At 38.4% G+C, this 23,329-nt stretch overlaps 1 protein-coding gene across 2 annotated transcripts in view; it reads left to right on the top strand.

Moving 5' to 3' along the window:
* The window catches only part of slc9a7 (solute carrier family 9 member 7), a 38,124-nt gene that overhangs the window by 3,004 nt on the left and 11,791 nt on the right, over window positions 1-23,329 (top strand). The window contains exons 2-13 of one of the 2 annotated variants that reach the window (XM_084722627.1): window positions 1,044-1,246; window positions 2,871-2,948; window positions 6,668-6,744; window positions 6,854-6,966; window positions 7,090-7,195; window positions 8,168-8,309; window positions 8,428-8,533; window positions 12,137-12,225; window positions 13,986-14,099; window positions 14,382-14,493; window positions 14,747-14,900; window positions 19,414-19,476. In XM_084722627.1, the coding sequence (XP_084578753.1) occupies window positions 1,044-1,246; window positions 2,871-2,948; window positions 6,668-6,744; window positions 6,854-6,966; window positions 7,090-7,195; window positions 8,168-8,309; window positions 8,428-8,533; window positions 12,137-12,225; window positions 13,986-14,099; window positions 14,382-14,493; window positions 14,747-14,900; window positions 19,414-19,476 (1,357 nt within the window). The remainder of the gene's footprint in view (window positions 1-1,043; window positions 1,247-2,870; window positions 2,949-6,667; window positions 6,745-6,853; window positions 6,967-7,089; window positions 7,196-8,167; window positions 8,310-8,427; window positions 8,534-12,136; window positions 12,226-13,985; window positions 14,100-14,381; window positions 14,494-14,746; window positions 14,901-19,413; window positions 19,477-23,329) is intronic. The other variant, XM_084722628.1, reaches the window with a different exon arrangement.

Here is a 23,329-nt window from a genome sequence, read left to right on the forward strand (position 1 = left end):
GTTGATATAATAAAGTCAAGACCGAGGCTACATTGTGTTTACAGAGCATGCTGTTTGTATTTTTGGACTATCACCAGTATAAAAGTGCTGCCAAGCACAAACCTTGTCACAATATTGATTTATTGTATAAAGAGCAGACTTTACACAAAACCTGGTGTTTTCAGTTGGTATATTCAGTTGCTTCTTGTGGCATGGTGATCAAAACAAAGACAAATCAATGATTTAGCATATTTCAATCAAGGTTTTTGGTGTCAATTTAAAGGAAGAATGTGATTAACTGCAGGACCGATGTTATCAAATGCTCATTTTCCTTTTATGGTACACCCTAGTCTGAAAACATGGAACTTCCCCTTAGCTGGAAAGAACCTGAAGTTTGTGAACTCATTTGATTGTATTTTGCAAGAAATTGAGACAAGAGGTAGTTTGATTCTCAACGAATGTTGAAAGCCAGCCATGTTGCAAAACTATCACTGTGTGTGTGTGTGTGTGTGTGTGTGTGTGTGTGTGTGTGTGTGTGTGTGTGTGTGTGTGTCTGTGTGTGTGTGTGTGTGTGTGTGTGTGTGTGTGTGTGTGTGTGTGTGGTTAGGCCAAAGCCAGGGTGTGATGTGCGAGGTTAACCCACTGAAAGGAGGAGTGAGCGCAGTGCTGGCAGCTTTGCAGTGCCATGTCTCCTGCAGATAGCTGCTGTCTGATCAGAGGATTTATGTTCTCTAACTGCCTGCCTCATTCCTTTCTTTCCTGGCTTTAGCTCTCCCCACAAGCCTCTGCTCACCATCTCCTCATTTTTCTTCCTTTGCTCTGCTGCTCTCTGTGTGTCGCTGCCTGATCCTGGGGGCTTGTAGAGCAGAGGCACCTGGAACATTATCTAGCACTGAGCAATTGACTGGATGAGTTTGATTGTGGCGGCATTTGTTTTTTTTTAGGTGGTTTGTTAGCAGAATAATTGAAAAGGTGCTATCCATGAGAAAATATCTAAACCAAATCTTTATGTTTCACATGCATTTCTGTCTTACTGTCATCGCTTCCTTGTCTGATTTCCTCAGGTTTGCTGGTGGGTGTGATTCTGCGGTACGGCATCCCTGCCACCAGCTACCACAACAAGACACCCCCAAGCTGCTCACTGAAGGAAGGACCTGTCAGCACCCTGCTGCTTAATGTCAGCGGCAAGTTCTTTGAGTACACCCTCAAAGGGGAGATCAACTCCAGAGAGATTCACAATGTGGAGCAGAATGATATGCTGCGCAAGGTAACAGTCAGGAAGAAAACAGCAATTCTTCAGTTCTGAATTTGCCAGATTTACGCCAGTAAAGTCAAATGTAACATTTCCACACGAAAATGTCTAAAAATGCTAGATCTGTGTTCTACATTTTGTAGTGTTGCGTGCTTACATTATCCCAAATGTTTTGAACCAGGTTCAAACGCATAGAAATCTGATTTATCCAAGGTAATGGTGCATGCACTAGTTGCTATAACTCCCAGGAAAACATATGATATGTAGGATACAACAGAGAGTGAGGAAGAAAGTCTGTATACATCACTAAACATAACATGAATAGAGCTCAACAGTGACTGCACACTTTGTCAGCAGCTCCGGTTCTGAAAGTGAATTGCCCATTCATTCACACCACTGATGTTTCAGGAAATCCTTATATAAAGAGTTTTAAGCGTGGAACCAAACCAATCAACTACAAGATGAATCATGACCATTAGGGCTGCACAATTAATTGCAATGAAATTGGCCGAGTGCAATATCCAAATCACAGAACCAGAACCAAATCACAATTTGTTGAAAAAGGAAGATTTGTTATGGTTTTTGGGTTTGTAGGTCACTCCCTGTTTTATTTTGGTATGTCTTCCCTTGTGTGTTTTTGCCAAGCGGCCCAGCTGTATTTTCCCTGTCTTTTTTTTTTTTTTTCTGATCTACCTGTTTTTGACTCAGCCTGCCTGTTTTTGGACCTTGGATTCCCTGCTTGCCCCTTGTTAGATTTGTTTGCCTGTAAGACTGATTTCCTGGTTTTGACTCTGCCTGTACTGTTAAGTAAACTGGACTGTCCTCATACTCCACTGCATCATTATTGTGCATTTGGGTTCAAATCTGTCAGTACTGCTAAACCTTACAGTATAAGCAGGGAATCCAAGGTCCAAAAACAGGTAGATCAACACCATTATAATGAGGTACTGTGGTGCTGCAGAGATGCCCCGGCCTAAAAATCCTGTTCTCCAGATATAAGAAAACACGCTTGTTCAGTACACACCCCAACAAATGTCACATCATGATGATTTTAATTGTTTTTTTTCAGTAAAAATGAAAAATTGTAATGCTAAAAAGATCATTACCACCTATTGTATTGCATATCATAATTGCAATTTCAGTCCAATGATTGCAATATGCCTTCTTTGTTTGTACCATAATGTCCAGCCCTAGTGACCAGAAAACATTTGATAAAAAAGACAAATGGAAAAGAGTTTGGGATTGTGGGTACTGTTTCTTCAAACAAGGTTGCTATCCAACGGACTTGTAGCTTCTACAGGAGCTTATGTAATTGTTTCACAATCTCATAGTTCATGGTAAATCTACCCTGGATTGTTATGAAATTATGACTAATAATCTAAATCCTCTATTCAGAATGTAAATGGATTTTTTACTTCTGGAAACTCACTGTGGAGCTCTATAAAACCTTAATATTACTTCATTTATGAACAGAATTTCTGCCTGAGTCGTGTTTCATCAACTATGGTGGTTGTTTTTAAGTGAAGACAACAACTCCCATGATCCCAAAATGTCATTAAACTACATCTTTTGTTATTGTTTTAATGTGACAGAGGCCACCAGCGGCAGATTAACTCTTTTAATTGATGATCTTTCCCAGGTGACGTTTGACCCTGAAGTATTCTTCAACATTTTGCTGCCTCCAATCATTTTCCACGCTGGGTACAGTCTAAAGAAGGTGAGACGTCACGTGTCAACGTTAGTGTTCGTGACTGTGTGGTCTGTATGATGCGCAGTAATGTGAGATGAAATGCTGGTATGTGGGGCAGGTGGTCGTATGTGCTGCCACAAACTGCTGTCTCATTGGACAGATGGTAAGCTAAGAAAAACCCTCACTGGTCACACTGAGAGTGTTCAGTGTTAATTTAACGTAAGTGGCTCTTTCGAGGGGAAGTCCGCAGCAGATGTCTTTTGTTTCCTCTCTGGCACGTCTGCTGGTAAAGAACAAAACGGCTGACGCTGACAATATGACTAGTTTCTTCTTCTCTTGATCGTTGTAGATCTACAGATTTTTTTTTTTTTTTTATGTGGGGAATCCACAGGGCGGCTCTGCACTCTGAATCATTAATCCATCACTGTATTTACCGGTATGAAAATTTCAGCTCTGGCAGGTGGTGCTTTTTATGTATGAGAATTGTAGGAGCTTTAGTGCCTCGACCTTGAAATAATGGAGGGTGAAATGTGTTTAAGCAGCTGGTGACATCTGATATATGTTCTCATTGTGAGGGCGCACCTATGCCTTTTCCAATTACACAGTGATAGATGATATCAAGAAGTCAGATGAATGAGGGGATGTATCCTTGTGCTTCGACTGCACACGGCATCTTACAAGGATCTGAACATAGCTTGTAGTAAAAGCTACACTACGTAACATTTCTGCATTAAACCGCTAAAAATGCTAGACGTGTGTTACATATATTTTTTGAGTTGTGTACTCATATTGTCCATGAACACCACACTCAAGAATTGACCGTATGTATGTAGTGTATGTACGTATGTAATGTATTTAGTCTGCATACTAATTGGTTTGGGAATACTTCATTTGGTCAGTTTTCCATAAAATTAGTATGTAGTTTGGATTTGGTCTATAAAATCTCAATACTGAAAATGTCCAGGGTGACAACACATTGTCACAGTTTACAGTGATACAAGACACAAAATATCAGCAAAGCCCCACAATTTCATGATCAGTCTCCCCAGGAAGTTGCGATGTTGCGATCACAACAATTAACGCAAATTCAACCAATCTTTCTGAATTCTCCTCGAAATTGCAATTTTGTCCAGGCGTTTTTTTTCTGCAAATTTTGACCAATCATCATTGCTTCCCACAGCTGCTACTAATCATAGCAGTCACCTGCGCAAACATCTCACATGTATATTTAATGAAACCACTCAGTGCCTTATTATTTACTATTTTTTGAATTTATATTTTAATTTTCTCACTGGTACTGAAATTAACACAAAGTTTGTCATTATTATTGGCATTTATCTATGCACTGTGCACTTTTATATTTTATCATTCAGGTGTGCCATTTTGAGTGACTTTGACTGCCAGAAAGATTTAGCTTCTTTATGGAAAACCCCCAGGTGCACTTCTTCATCTATAAATAAAGCAGATTTTGTTAGATTTTTTGTAATCCTGAGGCTTTTTGCCAAGGTTACTCAGGGCACTCAGAACAGAGTGCGTTTTTGTTCTCCCTGGAACAAGTTGCTTTTCATTTTTGATGAATCATTGAATTATAGAAAAAAAAATGAGCAACTTCTTCTTGGAATTTTCACTTAGTCTTAAAACAAAAGTGAAAATCAGGCATTTTAGGCGGCAACAGTCCCAAAAAAAAAGGCCAACAAAATTCTGGAGGGGCTGCATGATGGAACCGGAAAATATTTGGCATTTTTACTTGACTAATGACTTCAATGATTATTCATTTATCACAATTGTAGGCTAATGTTTTGTTGATTCGTTTATTAACTGATCGACCATCAATCTATTGTTTCAGTATTAACATGTTATGTCACTGTTAACCAGTGAAAACTAATTCATTTATTATATAAAAATGTAGTGTATGTCACTGTTAACTTTAGTCTGAGTTGACTATTAGTCCTCATTTTCTTAAAGTAGTTAAGAGTTGCCAGACAGTTTGTAGCTACTGCAGAAGTATGTAGGAGAGGTGTTTTGTTTTTCTAGTCAATCTGTAATTCAAGATGGAATTTGCTGAGTAAACAAAAGGCCTCAGGAAGTAGGAAGTAGGGGTCATGTTAGGCAATTTTTTCAAATACTACTTTTTTAAAGAATTGTCTCTTGCAGGATAAGTTTATTTGAAGCACAGTGTTAACAGCTTTAGAGAGAAACAGAGAAGTGTTCGATGTTTGTCCTTGTCGATTCAGTTAATCATCTGCTTTGGATCACCGCAGTAAAACAGTGTTTATGACTGACGCGTACATGTTGGCATAATTAGCTGTTGTCATCTAATTGTAATGCCACATTAGATTTGTCATGTGCTGAATTTAATCATAACAGTATTTATTTTCTTCTTTCCTTTTTGCTTGATTCTTTGATGTTTTTTTTGTTTTTTTACAAAAACCACTCCTGACAGTTGCTGAGGAAAAGGCTCATTTCCTGGTGAAATCTGAATCAGTGTTGATACTGGCTGCGCAGGGAGTTGAGGGGGATTTCAACAAGTGATCTGCAGAGGCGTTTGTGTTGTTCTGCTGGTTTGTTTTACAACAAGTCAAACAACTGAATGTGTGTTTGTGTTTGTAGTCCTGTTTGACAGGGTGTTTCTCTCCAACCCGTTACTGATCCGAAGCTTTCGTTGAACCTTACTCCTTAAAAAAAGGCTGGATTACTCCAACAAGAATTCATTTAAACACGATCGAATCATGGTATAACTTCAAATTATGTTACACTAGCAAATTAATTAGCTTAAAATTAAGAACAAAACTTTAAATCTAAAGTTTAGTTTTTACACTAAACCTTGATTTTAACCTTGAATTTTTTATTTTGCACCAAAACTTTAAACTCCAATTTATAAAATGTGATTCAATATAACACTTCTAACACATATAAGCTGCTTTTTTTTTAAGATGAATTGACTCAAGTCTATTGAGTTTTATGATACGGCTTCTTTCTTTTACTCCAGTTGATCCATTCAGACATTTTGCCAGTTGCTGCTATTTAGATGATGCTTTTGTCCGTTTGTAAAAATAATTATTTAGCCATATTGCTCCATTAATTTGGCCACTAAGTTTTTCTGAGGACTTAGAGCTTGTCCTCCGATCCATCATGAGGTAGCTAACTGTAGGCTTTTTAAATGTTTTGGTAACTTTTTAAATAGCTAGCGAGCAATGTAACGGTTTGTTAAAAAATTATTTACCTAACAAACAGTGTTATATTGTGTTAACCTTCCACTAGCTAGCAAACAACGTAACATTTTGTTCACTTTTTAGCCAACTAACAAACAGTGGAACATTTTGTTAACTTGTTAGCTAGCTAGGAAACAATGTTATCTTTTATACTTAATATGTCCCAACAACACACATATTTATTGTTTATTTAATTTAATTTGGGCGGGCAAGTATTTCCTTATGGATTTAATTTTGATTTACATCAATAAACTTAGATTTACGAAACAGGTTAGTTTTTAATTGTGCAACAGAGCTCTGCATAATTTTATATCTGGATTCTCGTCTTTGTAGTTGCAACCCAACTTTAAAAAAAACAAAAAAAAAAAAAATAAATAAACTATTGGTGTATAAATGTACAATTTCTGAGAATGAAAAAGCAATGCTAACTTTGTACACTTTGCTAAACTTGTGTATAATGTGTATTTTTTTTTTTAAATCTTTCCTTACTTTTCTTTTCATTTCCTTGCCTTACTCTCCTTTTACCTTTTCCAGAGACACTTCTTCAGGAATCTGGGCTCCATCATTACCTATGCATTTCTCGGCACTGCCATCTCATGTTTTGTTATTGGGTGAGTGTTCACCGTCTCTTTATGAAATGTCAGTTTAAAATCAACAGCTTTATGGTCTAACGGTTGTGAGCTTGGTCAGAACATGCTGCCTTTTCTTGTCCACCTTCAGGAATCTGATGTACGGTGTGGTCAAACTGATGCAAGTGGTCGGACAGCTAAATGACAAGTTCTACTACACTGACTGCCTTTTCTTCGGTGCCATAATCTCTGCCACAGACCCAGGTAAGACTCCCGCTGACCACGATTATATGATGCAGTTTATGGCTGTATATGGCTGTTTGAATGTTTTATCTCTCTCTCTCTGTGTGTGTGTGTGTGTGTGTGTGTGTGTGTGTGTGTGTGTAGTGACGGTGTTGGCCATCTTCAATGAGCTCCATGCAGATGGGGATCTCTACGCTCTGCTGTTTGGAGAAAGCGTTATGAATGACGCAGTGGCCATTGTGCTTTCATCGTAAGTCAAATTCCTACCTCATCACAAATCTGCAAAACTCAACACTTTCCATTTTTTATACCAAATCTCTCTCTGTGTGTTTTTTGAGTTTTTTTTCCCTCCTGATGTTGAAATTCAACACTGATGTGTGAGACAGAGCATCACTGCTCCTCTTGACAGACAGACAAACAGCACTCTGCCTCCCTCTGCTGGAGGATGAGAAAAATAACCTGCTGCTACAGATTTCTTCTGATCATTTATTTTATTCTATTTTGCCACCAGGGTTGGGAGGGTAACTTTAACTAACTAACTAAAAATGTGTTCCCATACAGTTACTAATTACCTGTTTAAAAAATGTAGTCAGTAACGTAATTCAAGTATCACAATATTAAAGTAATGTAACTCGATTGCTTTCCGTTACTTTAGGATTACCTCAGTATAACATATGGTGAAATTGTGTAGCCTAATATGGTGTTTCTAGAGCTGCAACAAATTATTATTTTCATCATTGATTTATTGGTTGAGTATTTTCTCAATTAACTGATTAGCTGTTTAGTCCATGAAATGTCAGAAAATTATGAAAAGTATTGATCAGCATCCAAGATGATGTGTGTGTGGTAGTTCTTTATTTCATTCTTTATTCTACTAATAATCCCCATTTTTATTAAGTGTATCTGTAATCTGATCACATCTCTTTTTTTGTAACTGTCATGGAATACAGTTACCTTTTTTGTATTCAGATTACATAATCTTGTCACATGTAATCCATTACTTCTCAAGTTGATTTGCCACATATGTAAACAAATATGATTATTTTCCAAATAGCACCAAAATTAGATGCATCCACAATTCAAGGAAGATGAGACAATTCAAAACATCACATGAAAAATGTTAAATTTATGACCGATCTGCCATACCTTGTTGGGTTTTGTGTGTGTGTGTGTGTGTGTGTGTGTGTGTGTGTGTGTATGTGTATGTGTGTGTGTGTTTCAGGTCGATTGTGGCGTACCAGCCCACTGGTGCAAACACGCACATGTTTGATGCCTCGGCCTTTTTCAAGTCAGTGGGGGTTTTCCTGGGTATTTTCAGTGGCTCCTTTGTGATGGGTGCAGCCACAGGAGTCGTCACCGCTCTCATATCCTTTCTCTGATACCTGCTTTGAAATTAAAATACAATTTCTCAGGTGAGTGGTTGCGTTATAGTTGTGATTAGCAAAGATCCAAACAGTTTTGTGTCTTTAACTCGACTCCCACGTCACCAAGTTCACAAAGCTGCACTGCTTCCCGCTGCTGGAGACGGCCCTCTTCTTCCTCATGTCCTGGAGCACCTTCCTGCTGGCCGAAGCCTGCGGGTTCACAGGTGAGAACTGTGAAGGAAGTAGCTGCAGTTTGGGAAGTAGGCACCAGACAGCTGTGGACGCTCTGCGTCCAGCAGACATCTTTCTGACTTAATAAAATTAGATGTTGTCTATGAAGAGTCTCAGCCGTCCAGGTTATGGTATATCAAGAAATGCTAAGTCAAAAACAACTTGACAGGCTTTAGATTCTAGAAATTCTTCAGTCTAGTCCACTGTAGGAGCGGACGCCCTGTGGACTTTGCATAACGTTCACTTTTAGTTCTCTAAAAGTGACGAACGTCCCAAACCTGGGGACTTTCCTAAAACATCGTCTTTTTCTTATGAAAGTGCTGCAGTTTCTGACTTTAGAGGGTCATTTCATTTTGGTTATTTTATTGTTACATCACGACATTAGAAAGAGGACGTTGGGACATCAAGAGAACATTCCTGTATTGTTCCTTGTTAGTCACTTGGGGATATTTTCACTCGGGACTGCATCTAAGTTGGTATACAGTACTTCCCCTACATGACTTTAGATGCACATAACGTTTTCATTCTTTTATGATAACACCGCATCACAAAGAGGACTTGAGGAAAAAGTTCCCATATGGTTCTCTGTAGGTCTTATAAGCAGAGGTCACAAAAGTACACAAATTCTTTACTCATGTAGAAGTACAGATACTTGTGTAAAAAAAAAAGACTCCGAAAGTAGAAGTACTGATTCAACTTCCTTAATGCAGTAAAAGTGAAAAAGTACAGGCTCTGAAAATGCACTCCCTGTATAAAAGTCGGCTTCTCAAGGACAAATTTTACTGACTCTTTCTGTTGAAAAGCTAAAAGAACATCACCTTTTCTTCACCAGAGAGTCTCCCTCTCTGTCTTGATTTGTCATTTTTTGCCGTGCAACATCTTTTAGGGCCTTTTTCATCTTGTTATGTTTTTTGTCTTGTGAAGTATTTTCGTATCGTTACATCTTTTTTGTCTTGTTACTTCTTGTAATGTCTTTTATGTTTTTTTTTTTTTGTCTTGTTAGGTCTTTCACCTTGTTCTGTCTTTTACTTTGTATTACATCTTACTACATTTTTTTGTCTTGTGTCTTTTACACCGTTTTTTGTCTTGTTACGACTTTTGTCTCATTATGAAATCCATCTTGATGTTGTGAAGACATCCCACAATGATGCAAAATAGTAATAATCAATAATTCTCCAGTGCATTAAAACTAAAGTAACAAGCCCATTATGAAAATGTAAGGAGTAGAAATGATAGATATTTGTGTTAAAATATAGAATAAAAGTAAAAAGTTGTGAAAAATAAATACTCAGGTAAAGTACAGACACCTGAAAAGTTTATGACTGAGTATTTGTATTTACTTACTTCCCACCTCTGCATATAAGAACGGTTGAGTACTTTTTATGAGGAAAAAGTCCCCTTGATAACAGTTGGGGAACGTGCAGAAACAAAACTTCCAGCACGTTCAGGGGACGTTCCCATTTGGTTCTGAGTTGGTCACATTATAACATTTCTATTAGAATCTATTATATGATATATCTCCTTATTTACAGAACCAAAGTGTGGATGAAGAAATATGGAATGGAAATGAATGTTTCTGTAGGGAAAATCCAAAATAGAATCAGATATCATGCTTATAAAAGAAGTGAGATAATGTCACTTCTGGCATATTTTGGGATTAATGTTCAGCAGCGTTAACAGAAATGCCTTTTATTTGTCTATGTAAGAATTTAATGTAAAGAAATGAAAGGCTGAGAAGCACTTAGGAGGGGTTTAATCCAGAGAACAAATCCCCCAACAGGGATTAATAAAAGATAGCTTAACTCGTAAACATGTTTTGATGGTATTGCAAGATAATTTTAGGTCGCCTTAAGGCATTCTTGCCAACCTTGAGACCTCAAAAATAGGGAGGATTTTGATACCAAAAAGTTTCAGAGACTTTACTCTACTTTTAATTCTCAGGAAATAATACAGGATAATTCATCCCTCTAGCCTGAACTTGAATAAATCTCTGGCACAAACTAATATTCGTCAGTTCAGTTTATTCATTTATTTTTGTGCCATTTATTCCCTGCCCCTAAAAGAAAACTGATGGGTCAGATTTTACAAAAGGCGTGCCCCTTTTTCTTTAAAACTTTTCGTAAGAAATGTGAAACTTTCTTAGGAAGTCTGAGTGGGGTTGTAGCTGTATTGGTGTCCAGGTGAAAACAGTAGACTTTCAGATTTATAACGGGCCTATAACATGCTGTACAGTGTCAGAAAGAGTTGATAATGCAAAGTAAAAAAGGATAAATTTGTTAGAAATCGTGAGAAAGACAGTAGAATTGTGATCCCAGAAGGAAATGGAGTTTACTGGGAAAATCAGGAGAGTTGGTAGGTGTGCCTGAAGGTTCTGCAAAATGTTCCTGTAATGTGACGTAAAAGCTCTGGAAACATTCTGACAGTGTCATGGAAGGACTTAAACAGGACCAAAAAAAGAACATAGCATTTTGCAAAGACTTGTGTAGAGGCCTAGAGGGAACGTCCTACAGTAATGGTCTCCTAAATGTTCTCAGAACATCCTGAATGTTCCATGAAAGTCCCTCAAATAATGTCGCCCCACCCTTTTATAGAACACTGTGACCACTTTGGACCTTTCTGGGATTGTGAATGTTACAATGGCAACGTCTCAGAACAATCAAGGAACGTACAGTTTCTAGATGGACAGCAAGTCTTGTTTTTGACTAACTTAGCACTTCTAGATATCAATCAAGGACCTTGAAAGGACCAAAAACAATTAATTTAGCTTATATCTAAAACTGAGAAAATAGCAAACGAAATGGAAGCGAGTGCTGGGTCAGACACTATTAATTTTGTCATCTTTTTGATTTATAAAAAATAGATCCTTATTACATCTAAAGAGCCTTTTCTAATGATTTGTTCACGTGGCCTTTTCACCTCTCTGACAGAGAATTGAAGGTGTGCACTCGTGATTTATTGCTGCGTTCTTTAAAGCTGGTGACTCAGAAGAGACAGATTAAGAAAAGAATCATCAAAATTGAAGCCCAGACATCCTCAGTGTTTCCTTCAGTCAGAGTCAAGATTCAAAAACACTGAATCCTACATTTCCCATAATGCAACTCAAATGCATTTTTAATTCATCTGATTTTTAAAACTATGCCCCCAGTTTATCAACAAATTCAAGTCTCAGAGTAGTTCTTCTCATGATCTGTAACTGAGTATGCATTTTAAAAAGTGTCCCTTTTAGTCATTAAATATTAAAAATTTTTTTTTTTTTTTTTACTAATAACTTTATTTGATGATCATTCACCACCACACATTTTGTCTAGACAGATCCTTTTAGATCCAGGCTCACTCACACTGTTGATTGTACTGAACAACATAATTATGGGCAGTTTAAACTAAGTACTGTAAACCATCCTCAGAGAACTGAATCATCTGTTATACAAATGAAATGTGACAGGGATTTAAATGCAGATTATACAGCAGATGTGCAGGATATACAGGAGGACTGAAAAGCTAATCTCTGGTTCTGATGTTTCTAAATCGATGAATTGTCAATTGCATTTCCAAGTTCTACTGTAACATTAAGTGTTTGTATGTGTTTTGTCCTACAGGCGTTGTGGCCGTGCTGTTCTGTGGCATCACGCAGGCTCACTACACCTACAACAACCTCTCTGAAGAGTCCACCAAACGGACCAAGCAGGTAGCACCCAGCCCCTTTTATTTTGGAGTGTTTTGAACCCCCGACAGTATAAACCGGGTGCTCTGCCCCCCGTGCCAGATGGCTCAATGATCAGCCTGCTGTGACCTTAATCGGGGTTGTCTGAGGACATCCCTCCTGACACGAGCTTTTAGTTTCCCAGAGGGGGTTCAGTCTTGAGGACAGGCGACAGATTAGTGCATAGACATTTTTGGATCGGTGTCCTGGCAGACTCTTGGTATTTTGGTTTCAAAGAAAGCTACGCATGCGTCTTACAATGGCAAGGTTAAAGTACTTGACACATTTTCATGTGTCTGTGTGTTTGTCCTTGGACTGTGTGTCCCTCTCACAGCAACACAGACACAGTCAGCTCTATAATCATCACAGCAGCCTGGTAGAGAAAAGAAAAAATAGCTCACAGTAAAAACTCATACAGGAATTTAGTAGGAATCAACTAATCTCGTCTTATTAGGTTAAAAACATGAGTTCCGCTAACTTGAAGAGTTTTGGCTTGAAATGATGAGTTGAATGAATCTACTTTTCAGAGCTTAATCAGCTTATTAAATTAAAGAAATAGGTGACCCAGAAATGAAAATTCAGTCATTATCTACTGAGCTTCATGCTGACTGAAGGTTAAGTTTTTTAGTCCACAAAACACTGCTGGAGTTTCACAGGAAAACATTTTACACCTGAATCTTCACTGTAGATCCTGAGCTTGAAGCCTCGTTCATGTGCACACTGTCTGAACTGGGTGTGTGTGGTGTGACGGTGAACAGCATGTCGGGGCTTTAGGAGATTTGAAGAGCAGTATGGAGGCATTTTATGTTTGTTTTGTTTTTCGGTTGTTTTTTTCCATTTGCACCATTTCACTTATATTTTTTTGGGAGATTCTGCAACACTGTTTTCCTGTGAAACTCCAGCAGTGTGTTGTGGATTAAAAAAGAAGACTAAACCCGACCTTCAATCGGAATAAGAGTGAGTAGATAATGACTGAATTTTCATCTTTGGGTGAAGTATCTAAAGCAACATAATCAACATGCATTGTTCGGGAGTTAAAACTCTCCTGAGATCCTTCTTTTTCATAGTTTGTAGAAAACATATATGATGGAAACTTGTTGTGTGTCTGTAATACATTTTAAGATAAGTCATAGCTGTTTGTTTTCAGGATATTGAAAACTGCAAATTGCAAACCATGATGAAGGTTCTTTTATTGAAATCTTAAAATGTATTAGAGTCACTGGGGACGGTTTCATGTACTGTCTTTGTGTCAATGCTGGAACAAAGTAGCTCCAACAGGAGCAGCAGCAGCTCTGAATTCTTTGTGCGAAATGAAGAACTGACTCTTCAAACTGAGAAAATATAAAAGGAAATCAAATTTGTTTGTAATGTTCCTCAGTGTGACTGAAGAGTTGTTGGTTCAACTTAATATCTTTAAGCTTATTGAGCCTGTTTTCTCAAGTATAACTGAAATAAAGGTGTGTTTGTTTTGAATCATTACAATGACATTACATCAACTTGTCCTTTTAAATTCAGTCAAGTTAAATTTTAAAGCTGCCTTTTTTTTAAGTTAAAACAAATCTTCATTTTATAGTGTAACCAAACGTTTTCTGAGGGAATAGACAATGCGCATAGCTCAGAGAAGAGAACCAGATAGTTCTTTTTTTTAGCAGACCTCAAAATTTTAAAGCTTTCTGTGCATTTTACTTGTATTCTTGCTGTTTTTCCAAACTGAATTCACAATGGGTGTTATATTTTCCCTGCAGCTCTTTGAGGTCCTTCACTTCCTGGCTGAGAATTTCATCTTCTCCTACATGGGCTTGGCTCTGTTCACCTTCCAGAATCACATTTTCAGCCCCATCTTCATCATAGGGGCTTTTGTATCCTTCTGGTGCACAACAAGCACGCACTTCTCTGTTGTCATTTGGAACGACCCCTCTCATAGAATTACATTTTATCACGGCTGTAGAATTGGGTCATTGTAGAGGATTTTTGTGCTGTTATGGCTATTTCTGTCCAAAAAGACAAGCAGATTATTTTAAGAAAGATTTTACTGCTTCAGTATGAAGGTCACTTTCATTTATCAGTTCAGTCAGAGAACCCTGAATCTCTCCAGCGTCAAATCGTTTAAATTGTCACAGATTTCTTGACCTGGCTGTCAGATTGCCATATTCATCGGAAGAGCTTTCAACATTTACCCGCTGTCCTTCCTTCTCAACCTCGGCAGAAGGCACAAGATCAAGGGAAACTTCCAACATATGATGATGTTTGCTGGTATGTAAAAACAACTTGTCAGTCTGTGAAATTAAAAAAAAAAAGTGAAAAAATGCCTTACACAGTTTCTCAGAGGCTACAGTAATGTCATCAGTTTACTTAATTTATCTGACTAACAGTCTAAAACCTTGACAAAGAAAAACAGCAAATCATCACAGTTGGGAAGCTGAAACTGGAGAATGTTTGGTATTTTTACTTGGAAAATCCATTTTCAAAGTGTGATTTGAGCATTTTTGGATGTGACCCTCTGCAGGTCTGCGTGGGGCAATGGCGTTCGCCTTGGCCATCCGGGACACGGCCACCTACGCCCGCCAGATGATGTTCACCACCACGCTGCTCATCGTCTTCTTCACCGTCTGGGTGTTTGGCGGTGGGACGACACCCATGCTGTCCTGGCTACACATCAGGTGACTTAACAATTATGTGCCGCACTTCTCAGCATCTCCTCTGCACTAAATCTGTGTGTCCTTCTCAAATGGTAAACACTGTGATAAATTGTCAAGAGAAGACTTTTCCTTTTCAATATTTTTTAATGTAAATCTAAACGTTGCTTCCCAATATAACACGATACACGTCTTTGCAAAGTAAATAATCTTATTTGTATTTTATTTATTTTACTATCAAAAGAAAGGCCAGTCGTTGACTCAAATAAGCCTTGATATCTAGTGAAAGCATATGTTTAGCATAAAAACTATTTATGAATAGATTTAAAATTGACTTTTGAAATTTTGTTATATTACCAAACTGCAGTGACTGAAGCCACTAGAAGCCACCATCACACTTAGTTCACTCTGACACAAACAGCTAAAGAAAGAGATGTAGAAGTTAGCCAGTGAGATAACCACAGTTAGCCTTCGTTAAGGCTAAAACTAAACTTATGAATTATTTTTCCTTTGCTGTAAATGAGAACAAAGGTGATTTTGATGAAATGACATCTTGGAAATGAAGTTAGTTCCACAAAAAAATGAGTCAATATCTAAATCCAGTCACAAGAGGAAAAACATGCTGCTGAAGCGATGCCAATTAGCTTAGTGTTAGCAAAGTAGCAGTAACCAGCATCTCAGCTTTTGACAGACTGAATGCTTTTAGTTTAGGATAAATTAAAACATAGATACATTTTGTCTGTAGATGCTGAGTTTCTCATCTCATTCTGTGAAGAATATTCAAAGGCCGCATGTTGTATCTGCATTTTATATTTATTGTAAGGCAGGTTTCTCTTTGCCTGAACTATAAAAGTGCTTGTTACTGAATTAAACTACCGCAGGGCTGTAAGTAAAGCAAGAGCACGGAGACAGCTTCATTTCTATAACTTCAATTACTGAATCAACTGTAGGACAACTGAACACCAACAACAAAAGTGGCAAATCACTTCTCACTCACAGAACATGCATGTAAGGTTTACCATATTATATAGTTCCTAATCTAAATTAAGGAGCAGAGTACAAAATGTATTGGAAGTTACATTAATTAAATTTTGTAAATCACAAATATTAAACCTGAAAAATAAGGTAATCTACAAAATAAATCATCACAAAAATAGATCTTATCTTATGTTATCATGTAGGTTCTGTGGCAATTAGTTTTTGGTAATTCCTAAAATAAAAAAAGACATCAAATGAATGAACTACAACTTTTCTATCTGTACCAAACAAATATGTTTTCTTTCATTTGAAGAACAAGATTTTTAGGCCAGGTCATCTCTCCAACAACCATAGTACTAAATATAATGCTGTTTACTGTGATTTGGATGTTGCGTTTGCCCATATTGCAGCTTTGATAATATTGTGATTAATTGTGCAGCCATACAATAAACACAAACATACAAAAAAAAGACAAATGATCACAAACTACAAATGATTGAAGCACAGTATCCACTTAATATGAAACACAGTTGCACAAGTTCAAGATCAAAAATCAATTATGATGGAAGTACAACGATTTCGCAGAGCAGTCACATTGACCAAGGGTGCGGTTTTCTCAATCATATAGAACTAAATTAAATTCCACAGCCAGTAATAAAATATAACGCCCAATGGTAAAAAGTATCCAACTTCTTTATGCACCAGCCAGGTGTATTAAGATGCATGAAGATCAGATCATTGTAATCCGTTTCACTGAGTTTATCCTGATAAAAACCTGTTATCTCACTAAAGTGCTTCAGTGGTTTCTGCTCTCTGTCTTTGTAGGGCAGTTATATATTTGCTCTGTATTTGTGCCAGTTTGAACTAAGCATTATTGTTTCCTCCTGCAACATGTGCTTCCTCTCCTGTCGACATGGTTAAATGTATCTTGCGCTGCCTGGTGCTGCTGTCCAGGAGATGGGGCCAGAGCTCTCCCCTGCTGCTCGCTCTCCATCTCACATGTTCTTCCATCCAGAGCTTTCAAGTCAGACAGGGACTACTGTTGCATCTTTGGCAAAATTCTGGTGTTTTGCACTAAAAAAGAAGTACCCTAATTTCCTCACTCTGACTGAACATGTGAACTGGACTCTTAAATCCAGACCATTCACCAGGCAGCCGCACATCGAGCCGTCCCAACTCCAGATGTTTTAAGCATTGCTATCTGTCCGTGTGGAGCCCAGCCTCACTTATTTTTGTCTGACCATGATGCACTGGGAGCTTGTGTTTGTCATGACAAAGCGGATTATGGGCCTGTGATGTGTGTGACAGCAGCAGAGGCGGTGCCGAGTGAACAGGCTCTGCTTAATATGAGTAATGCCTCCTCGGACGGAGCAGGAACTATTGTGTTTAGTGGAGGTTTAGAGCACTGCCAAAGTCTCCCCCATGAACTCATCGCCATGGTAACTGGGACATGTGGTGCATGGCAGGCGGATATTGGCCATGCTCTGTGATCCTGGTATCATCCTCTTTGTATGTGCATAAATTTGCACATTTTTTAGGTTCAAAGTCCTGAAGTGTAGTCAGACATCACGTGATGTAGTAAATTAAAACATTGACTGTATGTTTACATAAAGTATATCCTGCCAGTTGAATGTTATATTTAACACTGAAGATTAGATTTGTGAGGCTTAAATTGCTATTTTTATGGCACAGTCCTCTGACCGGGGGAGTCAGTTTGGGTGAGGCGGCGATGTTGACGGGCAGGATACGAAGGAGGACTGGTGCTGGGACAGCAAATGTCTGGGGTGAGAGAGGACGCTGCTGGTTTCTGTTATCGGGTTTTGATGGATGGTTTGCAAGCAGGCAGGCGTGTAGCTTGTCACGGAGCCCCGGCAGAGCAGCCGTCGAGAGAGAAAGAGAGGCCTCTGTGATCACGCTGGGGCAGGGAAGAGCTACTAAAATGTCAACAGCAACACAGAAAATTTTAGCTGCACTTTTTATAGTAACATTTCCTGAGTTTGTTTCAATTTGAGTGTTTTGATATTATCAGGATTTTGAGGAAGCACTTGTACTTGCTTAGGTTATCTTACAAACAAAAGCCCTCTGCTACAAAAATATACACTCTGGAGCTGGACATCAGTGTCATTTAACTGTTATAAACATCTACGCCTTCTAAAAGATTATTAAAGATTTCTTACCACTCAAAAACAGACACTTATTCATTTGGAGAACATTTAGTATTCATTTTAACTCTAATAAATGTGAAATGGCCAAAGGAAATGAAACACGCTGGCTGTAGAGATGCTGTCAGAGAAGCCAGTATTTCAATTTAGCATGTTTCCTTAATCTTTGAAAACATATGTTAATTATATGAATTACTACAATAAATATATTACATATTTCTCCTTTGTTTAACCAAAAACAGCTCTTTAAATTAAAGTTGACCAACCAGTGATGGTGATTGTTGGAGCAATGAAAAATAAGTCAAGAGTTTTATTTTGTTTCTGTTGAGCTTGATTGAAGATTTTGCAAAGGGATTCTTGTTAGTTTTGCAAGCGCAGTAAATCATCTGTTTCTGGTTAAACATTATGTTTCTTACTTTTTTAAAAAAAGGTCTGTCTCTGCAGCGAACCTTTTTTATGTTGTCAGACACTCAGAACAACAATCTAAGCCTGTCAGTAACAAGAACAACACGTTTTGACAGTGTATGTTGTAGCTTAGTTTTGCTTCTGCTGGCTGCCGAGCTCTACATCAATACTGGACCAATTTAAAAATCGTCTCCGTTAGTCTGAAAAATACTTAAGTTACTTAAGTGTAAGCGCTGAGTGAAGTTGAAGTGAAAGTTCTGACAGCAGTTCACAGTTCAGTTTAACTTCAAACACTGAGAGAAACTAAAAGTGTCATAAGTATAATAACTTATAGCAGATCAACGCTCATAAACAATAAGTCTGGTACTCTTATTGACATATACATGCTAAAGGCAATTGAATTGTAAATAGAAGTGTTCTAGTTTCATTCGGCATTTTTTATTTTCAGTTTTTATGTGTAGGCCCGAACATCTGCAGCGCTTCTGTGCCAAGTCTGAGGATTAGTGCATGTCCCCGAAACAGAGGATCATATTCAGCCGTGACTGTTGCCAATTACTGTTTTTTAAAACACTGAGCGGTCACTGTTATCTGCTTGTACTTTCATTTATGTCTCATCCTCCATTAAACTAATACTGACTGTGACATTCACCCTTTGATCCTCAAAATGATGCAGATGATATGCTTTCATCTCATGTGTGAAACTTAAATTTCACACAAAAGAGAAACAACTTAGATTTTTTTTTGAGAAATTACATGCAATCCCCATCTGTATCTAATGGTAGCATCAAATGTGAGAGTTCAGAGCTTTGTGTTGCACTGTGGTCATTCCATTTCCTCATGTTAGCATCTAATGCGTGTGAGGGTTATTTCTACACACACTAAAAAAGAATAGCTTAATATAACCCCTGTGTGTGTGTGTGTGTGTGTGTGTGTGTGTGTGTGTGTGTGTGTGTGTGTGTGTGTGTGTGTGTGTGTGTGTGTGTGCGTGACAGAGTTGGGGACGACAGAGCATTGCAGGAAGAGCGACGTCAGCATGACACGTTTGAGTACTTCAGGTGCCGTATCTGGATGTGTGCAACCTCACACACTGACAGTAACTGGTGTTGGGAAAGCGTGTGGTTTCATCAAATGGAAGTCTTTCTTTTCTGTTTACTTCCGCTTCTCTGGTGAAGGGTAACAAGCAGCACCTACTTCAAAGAAGATATGAAATATTTCTCCGATGTTGTGAGATCATCAGTATCATCATCAGTAGTTGCATTTTATTTATTTAACAGTCCACTAAAACTACTGTAGAAAAACTACAAATAGTATGTTATTCATTAGATAGTATTAGACCTTAGATTTTGATAGACTGTAATTAGGAACACATTACAACAGAATTGTATGGTAAACTAAAGTGAAACCACGTATCTGCTACTTCACCATTTTAAAACAGTATGTGAACCTGATCCACCAAGAAAAGGCCAAAATTGTAATACTGTAGACCGACAGTGTGATGTGATCAAAGAGGTAGGCATGGATCCTGGCTGCTCCAATGGCAGATATGTGATTTCACTTGAATTTACAATGCAGTTCTATAGTAATGTGCCCCTAATTACCCCCTAATGAAGTCTAACAATGGTCTTAACAGTGTAGTGTGCTGTAAAACAAAGTGCGACTGCAGTATTTCAGGAAAGACGGTTTGAAAACCACTGCGTCACACAGCAGCCCAGCTGTGGTTGAGGTGCTGCTGCTTGAGGAGTCACTGTTGCATGATCAAATGCTACATTCAAGGCTTCTCCCTGGGGGATGTGAAAATCTGAGTCTGTTTCTTTGTTGTGTCTCTGTAGACTGTCCACCAGTTTTTCACACAGCGGTGCAAAGAACAAATCACACACCCTGTTATTACCCAGAGGCAGCTCGACACATGTGTGCGAGCTGATCTGAAAAGTATGCGAGCACTGTGTCATTATAGTTCCTCCATTTTTATCGTGTCCAGGATTTCACGTCCTCCCTCGAGGACAGAAACCCTGCAGACGAAATTGCTTGTGAGGAATATTTGATGGATTTGAGGAGAGGAAGGAATGTTTTCAGGATTAGAATTAAAGGTTAGAGGGTGAATTGAAGTCAGTAGAACATGCTGTTGCATAAGCGTGTGTGTATGTGTGTGTGCATATGAACATGTGTGAAGCTCCTATACTGTTTCTTATCAGAGGAAACGTGTGCAGGGCTCACCCTCTCTCTTCTTGGCCCCCCAACAGTTGAGTCCTAATCAGATCCTTCCTGATGCAGCCCCGGCAGGCTCTGCACCTCTTTGTTTTTGCAGGTTATTTGACCTCCACACCCTGAAGATCCTGTGTGCATGTGTGGGTGTGTATGTGTAGCTGAGAAAGCAGAGAGTCCTAAAAGGCAGTTGGATACCCGCGGCCTGCATCTTCTCATGCTGTTAAGGTTGAGAGCAGAAAGAAAAATGCTGTTACTCTTCACTTCCAGAGTGGATATTTCCTCCGTGTGACTGTCACGGAAAAATCTAAAGATAACCACACACATTAGCTTCACCTCCTGCTGTACAGTGTCAGTTGTGGTTTCAGATCCAAGGCTACACATCTCCGTCTTGGCCTCTGTCCACAAGGATTAGACTCAACTGCTCCAGAGCTTATGTGAATTAAAAGTGCCCCTTTAAAATCTGCTTGTGTTCAGCTTAATCCTCCTCTGTTAGTAACAGACACCGCAGGGAAATTATTCATGTCCAGCTACAAGGACTGAAAATAGCCTACTGTATATGATGCTGTAACTTTCAAGGAAGTGTGTGTATTTCGAGTATTTGCCGAGTGTTAGAGCATGAAAAGATTGATACCACTCTTGTGTCTGTACAGTAAAAATTAGGCTACTGTTAGCAGCTGGTTAGCTTAGCTCAGCACAGACTGGAAGCGGGGAAACAGCTAGTAAGTGAGTGCTGGGAAATGCCGCTTTCCATTAGCTTGTGAGGTGCATGTAAACAGGTGTTTTTTTTTTTTTTTTTACCTTGACCAAGCTAGGCTAGCTGTTTCCCCGTTTCAAGTGTTTGCGTTAACATAGCTAAGATAGCTGCTAAGTCAACAGCAGTTGTAGCATGGCTAATGTTAGCTGCGTTAGCCTCATTAGAGGTAGAGGGTGTTCCTTGCTTGTAAAGTTACAAAATGATTCATTGTGGCCTGCAAGAGTTTCTGCAGACTTGGGATAATGTTACGACTAATTAGACAATAATAATAATTAGAATTTTTATCACTGTAATGTCATCTATAGGCTTAGAGGATTAAATTCAACTTGGTTGCTGAGAGTTTCATGTTGGGCAACTTGTGTAATTAGCATAATTAGCTCATTATGAGATAAAATAAATGACAAAATCAGCAATCATCACAGACTTACCTTTATCCTAAGGGTGGGTGGTATTATCTCTCTAAGTTAGAACTAAAAGCAAATTTCTAGCCATTTACTGTTTTCTGGCAGTTAATTTTCTAAGTACTTACACTGCTCAGCATGCAGCTCCATGAAACCAGACTCATTCTCATCTGAGCTCTCAGCCTACAGATGACATTTTAATCATAAAAGTTAATAGGAAACAACATTTCTAGACTTCATATAAGCCATGTGGGGGTTTCCAGTAGACTAAATAGGTTATTTTGACTCATTTTTATATTTCTGTTGGGTTATGTAACCAAACTAAAATATGGTATCACAAACTGCAAACTTACAATCTACTCTAGCAATTTCATGTCAATGTCACTCTTTGTTACTGCTAGTGCTGATACTTTGCAGTATTGATGTCACATGCAAATCAGTTTGCAGCACTAACAATAAATTTGTTACAGTTTTAAAAACTTTAGCTTGTTGTGTCTAACACTGGGTGATGATTACCATAAAAACAAAAGAAAAACAAAAAAACTGCATATTGGGTAAAGTTTGCATTTGGTTCCAGTGGGTCAATTTTAACCCAGGGATTTTTAGTGTGTGCTTTATTAGTTAAAGTTACATTTTGCCACCTTTTATGTGCATGTCCAGTCAGTGTTGATGGTAATTGTAGTCAATTGAGGCAACAAACTCCTCAGTGCTGCTATATTGACTGAGAAAAGTTCTCCTGCTCCCGCCAGTGCCTACATGAACCAGGATGCTTTGTGTGTGAGCTTCTGTTACTATTACTTTGTTGTCTAAAACATAGTATTAGGTGGCAAAAAATACTCATCTAGGTGTTAAAGAAGAACTACAGGATATTTCAGCTTGGATTTTTAGTCTCCGCCTCTGCGCAACCAACTACATCACTGTGACATCACTGGATGCAGGAAGAACAACAGATTTTGCAGCAGGAGATCAGCATTTTGATTTGATTTGTTTTGAAAATAAAAAATAAAATCTTTATATGTGGGGAAAAAACAGAAACAAACAAAATGGAGTAGGAAGAAGCAACATGCTTGTCCAGCCCTGCCCATAATCTATACTAATACACCAGTAATCAGTCTGTTTCATAAGTCTGCTCTCCTCCCCACAATCATCCTCACAGTTACACCACTCTGCTCTTCATACCTAATCAACATTACCCCATACAGTTAGTATAGCAGCACTAAGGAAGACGTTGCTTCAGTTGACTCCATTTACCATCTACACTGACTGGACATCCACTTAAAAAGTGTTCATATTTCCCTTTAAAGCTGGTTTGGTTTATGAGGAAAAATATGAAAATGCAGCATGTGTTTGAGGTTAAGCACAGTCACACATAACCATTTCAGTCACATAAATTTGCATGCTGCAACGTCTCTCTGTTATGGGGTCAGGAGTGATTCGATGGTGACTTTCAGTGAAAACTTGAAAGCTTGTTTAAAAGGGATGTGGTTGTGTGTTTTGGGTCACAAGCCAGTGGGTTAGTTGCTCTGCCAAATCTCTCCCTCACAGTTT

Source organism: Lutjanus erythropterus, chromosome 7 (genome assembly GCF_056507025.1).
Source record: "Lutjanus erythropterus isolate fLutEry1 chromosome 7, fLutEry1.hap2, whole genome shotgun sequence".
Taxonomy (NCBI): domain Eukaryota; kingdom Metazoa; phylum Chordata; class Actinopteri; order Lutjaniformes; family Lutjanidae; genus Lutjanus; species Lutjanus erythropterus.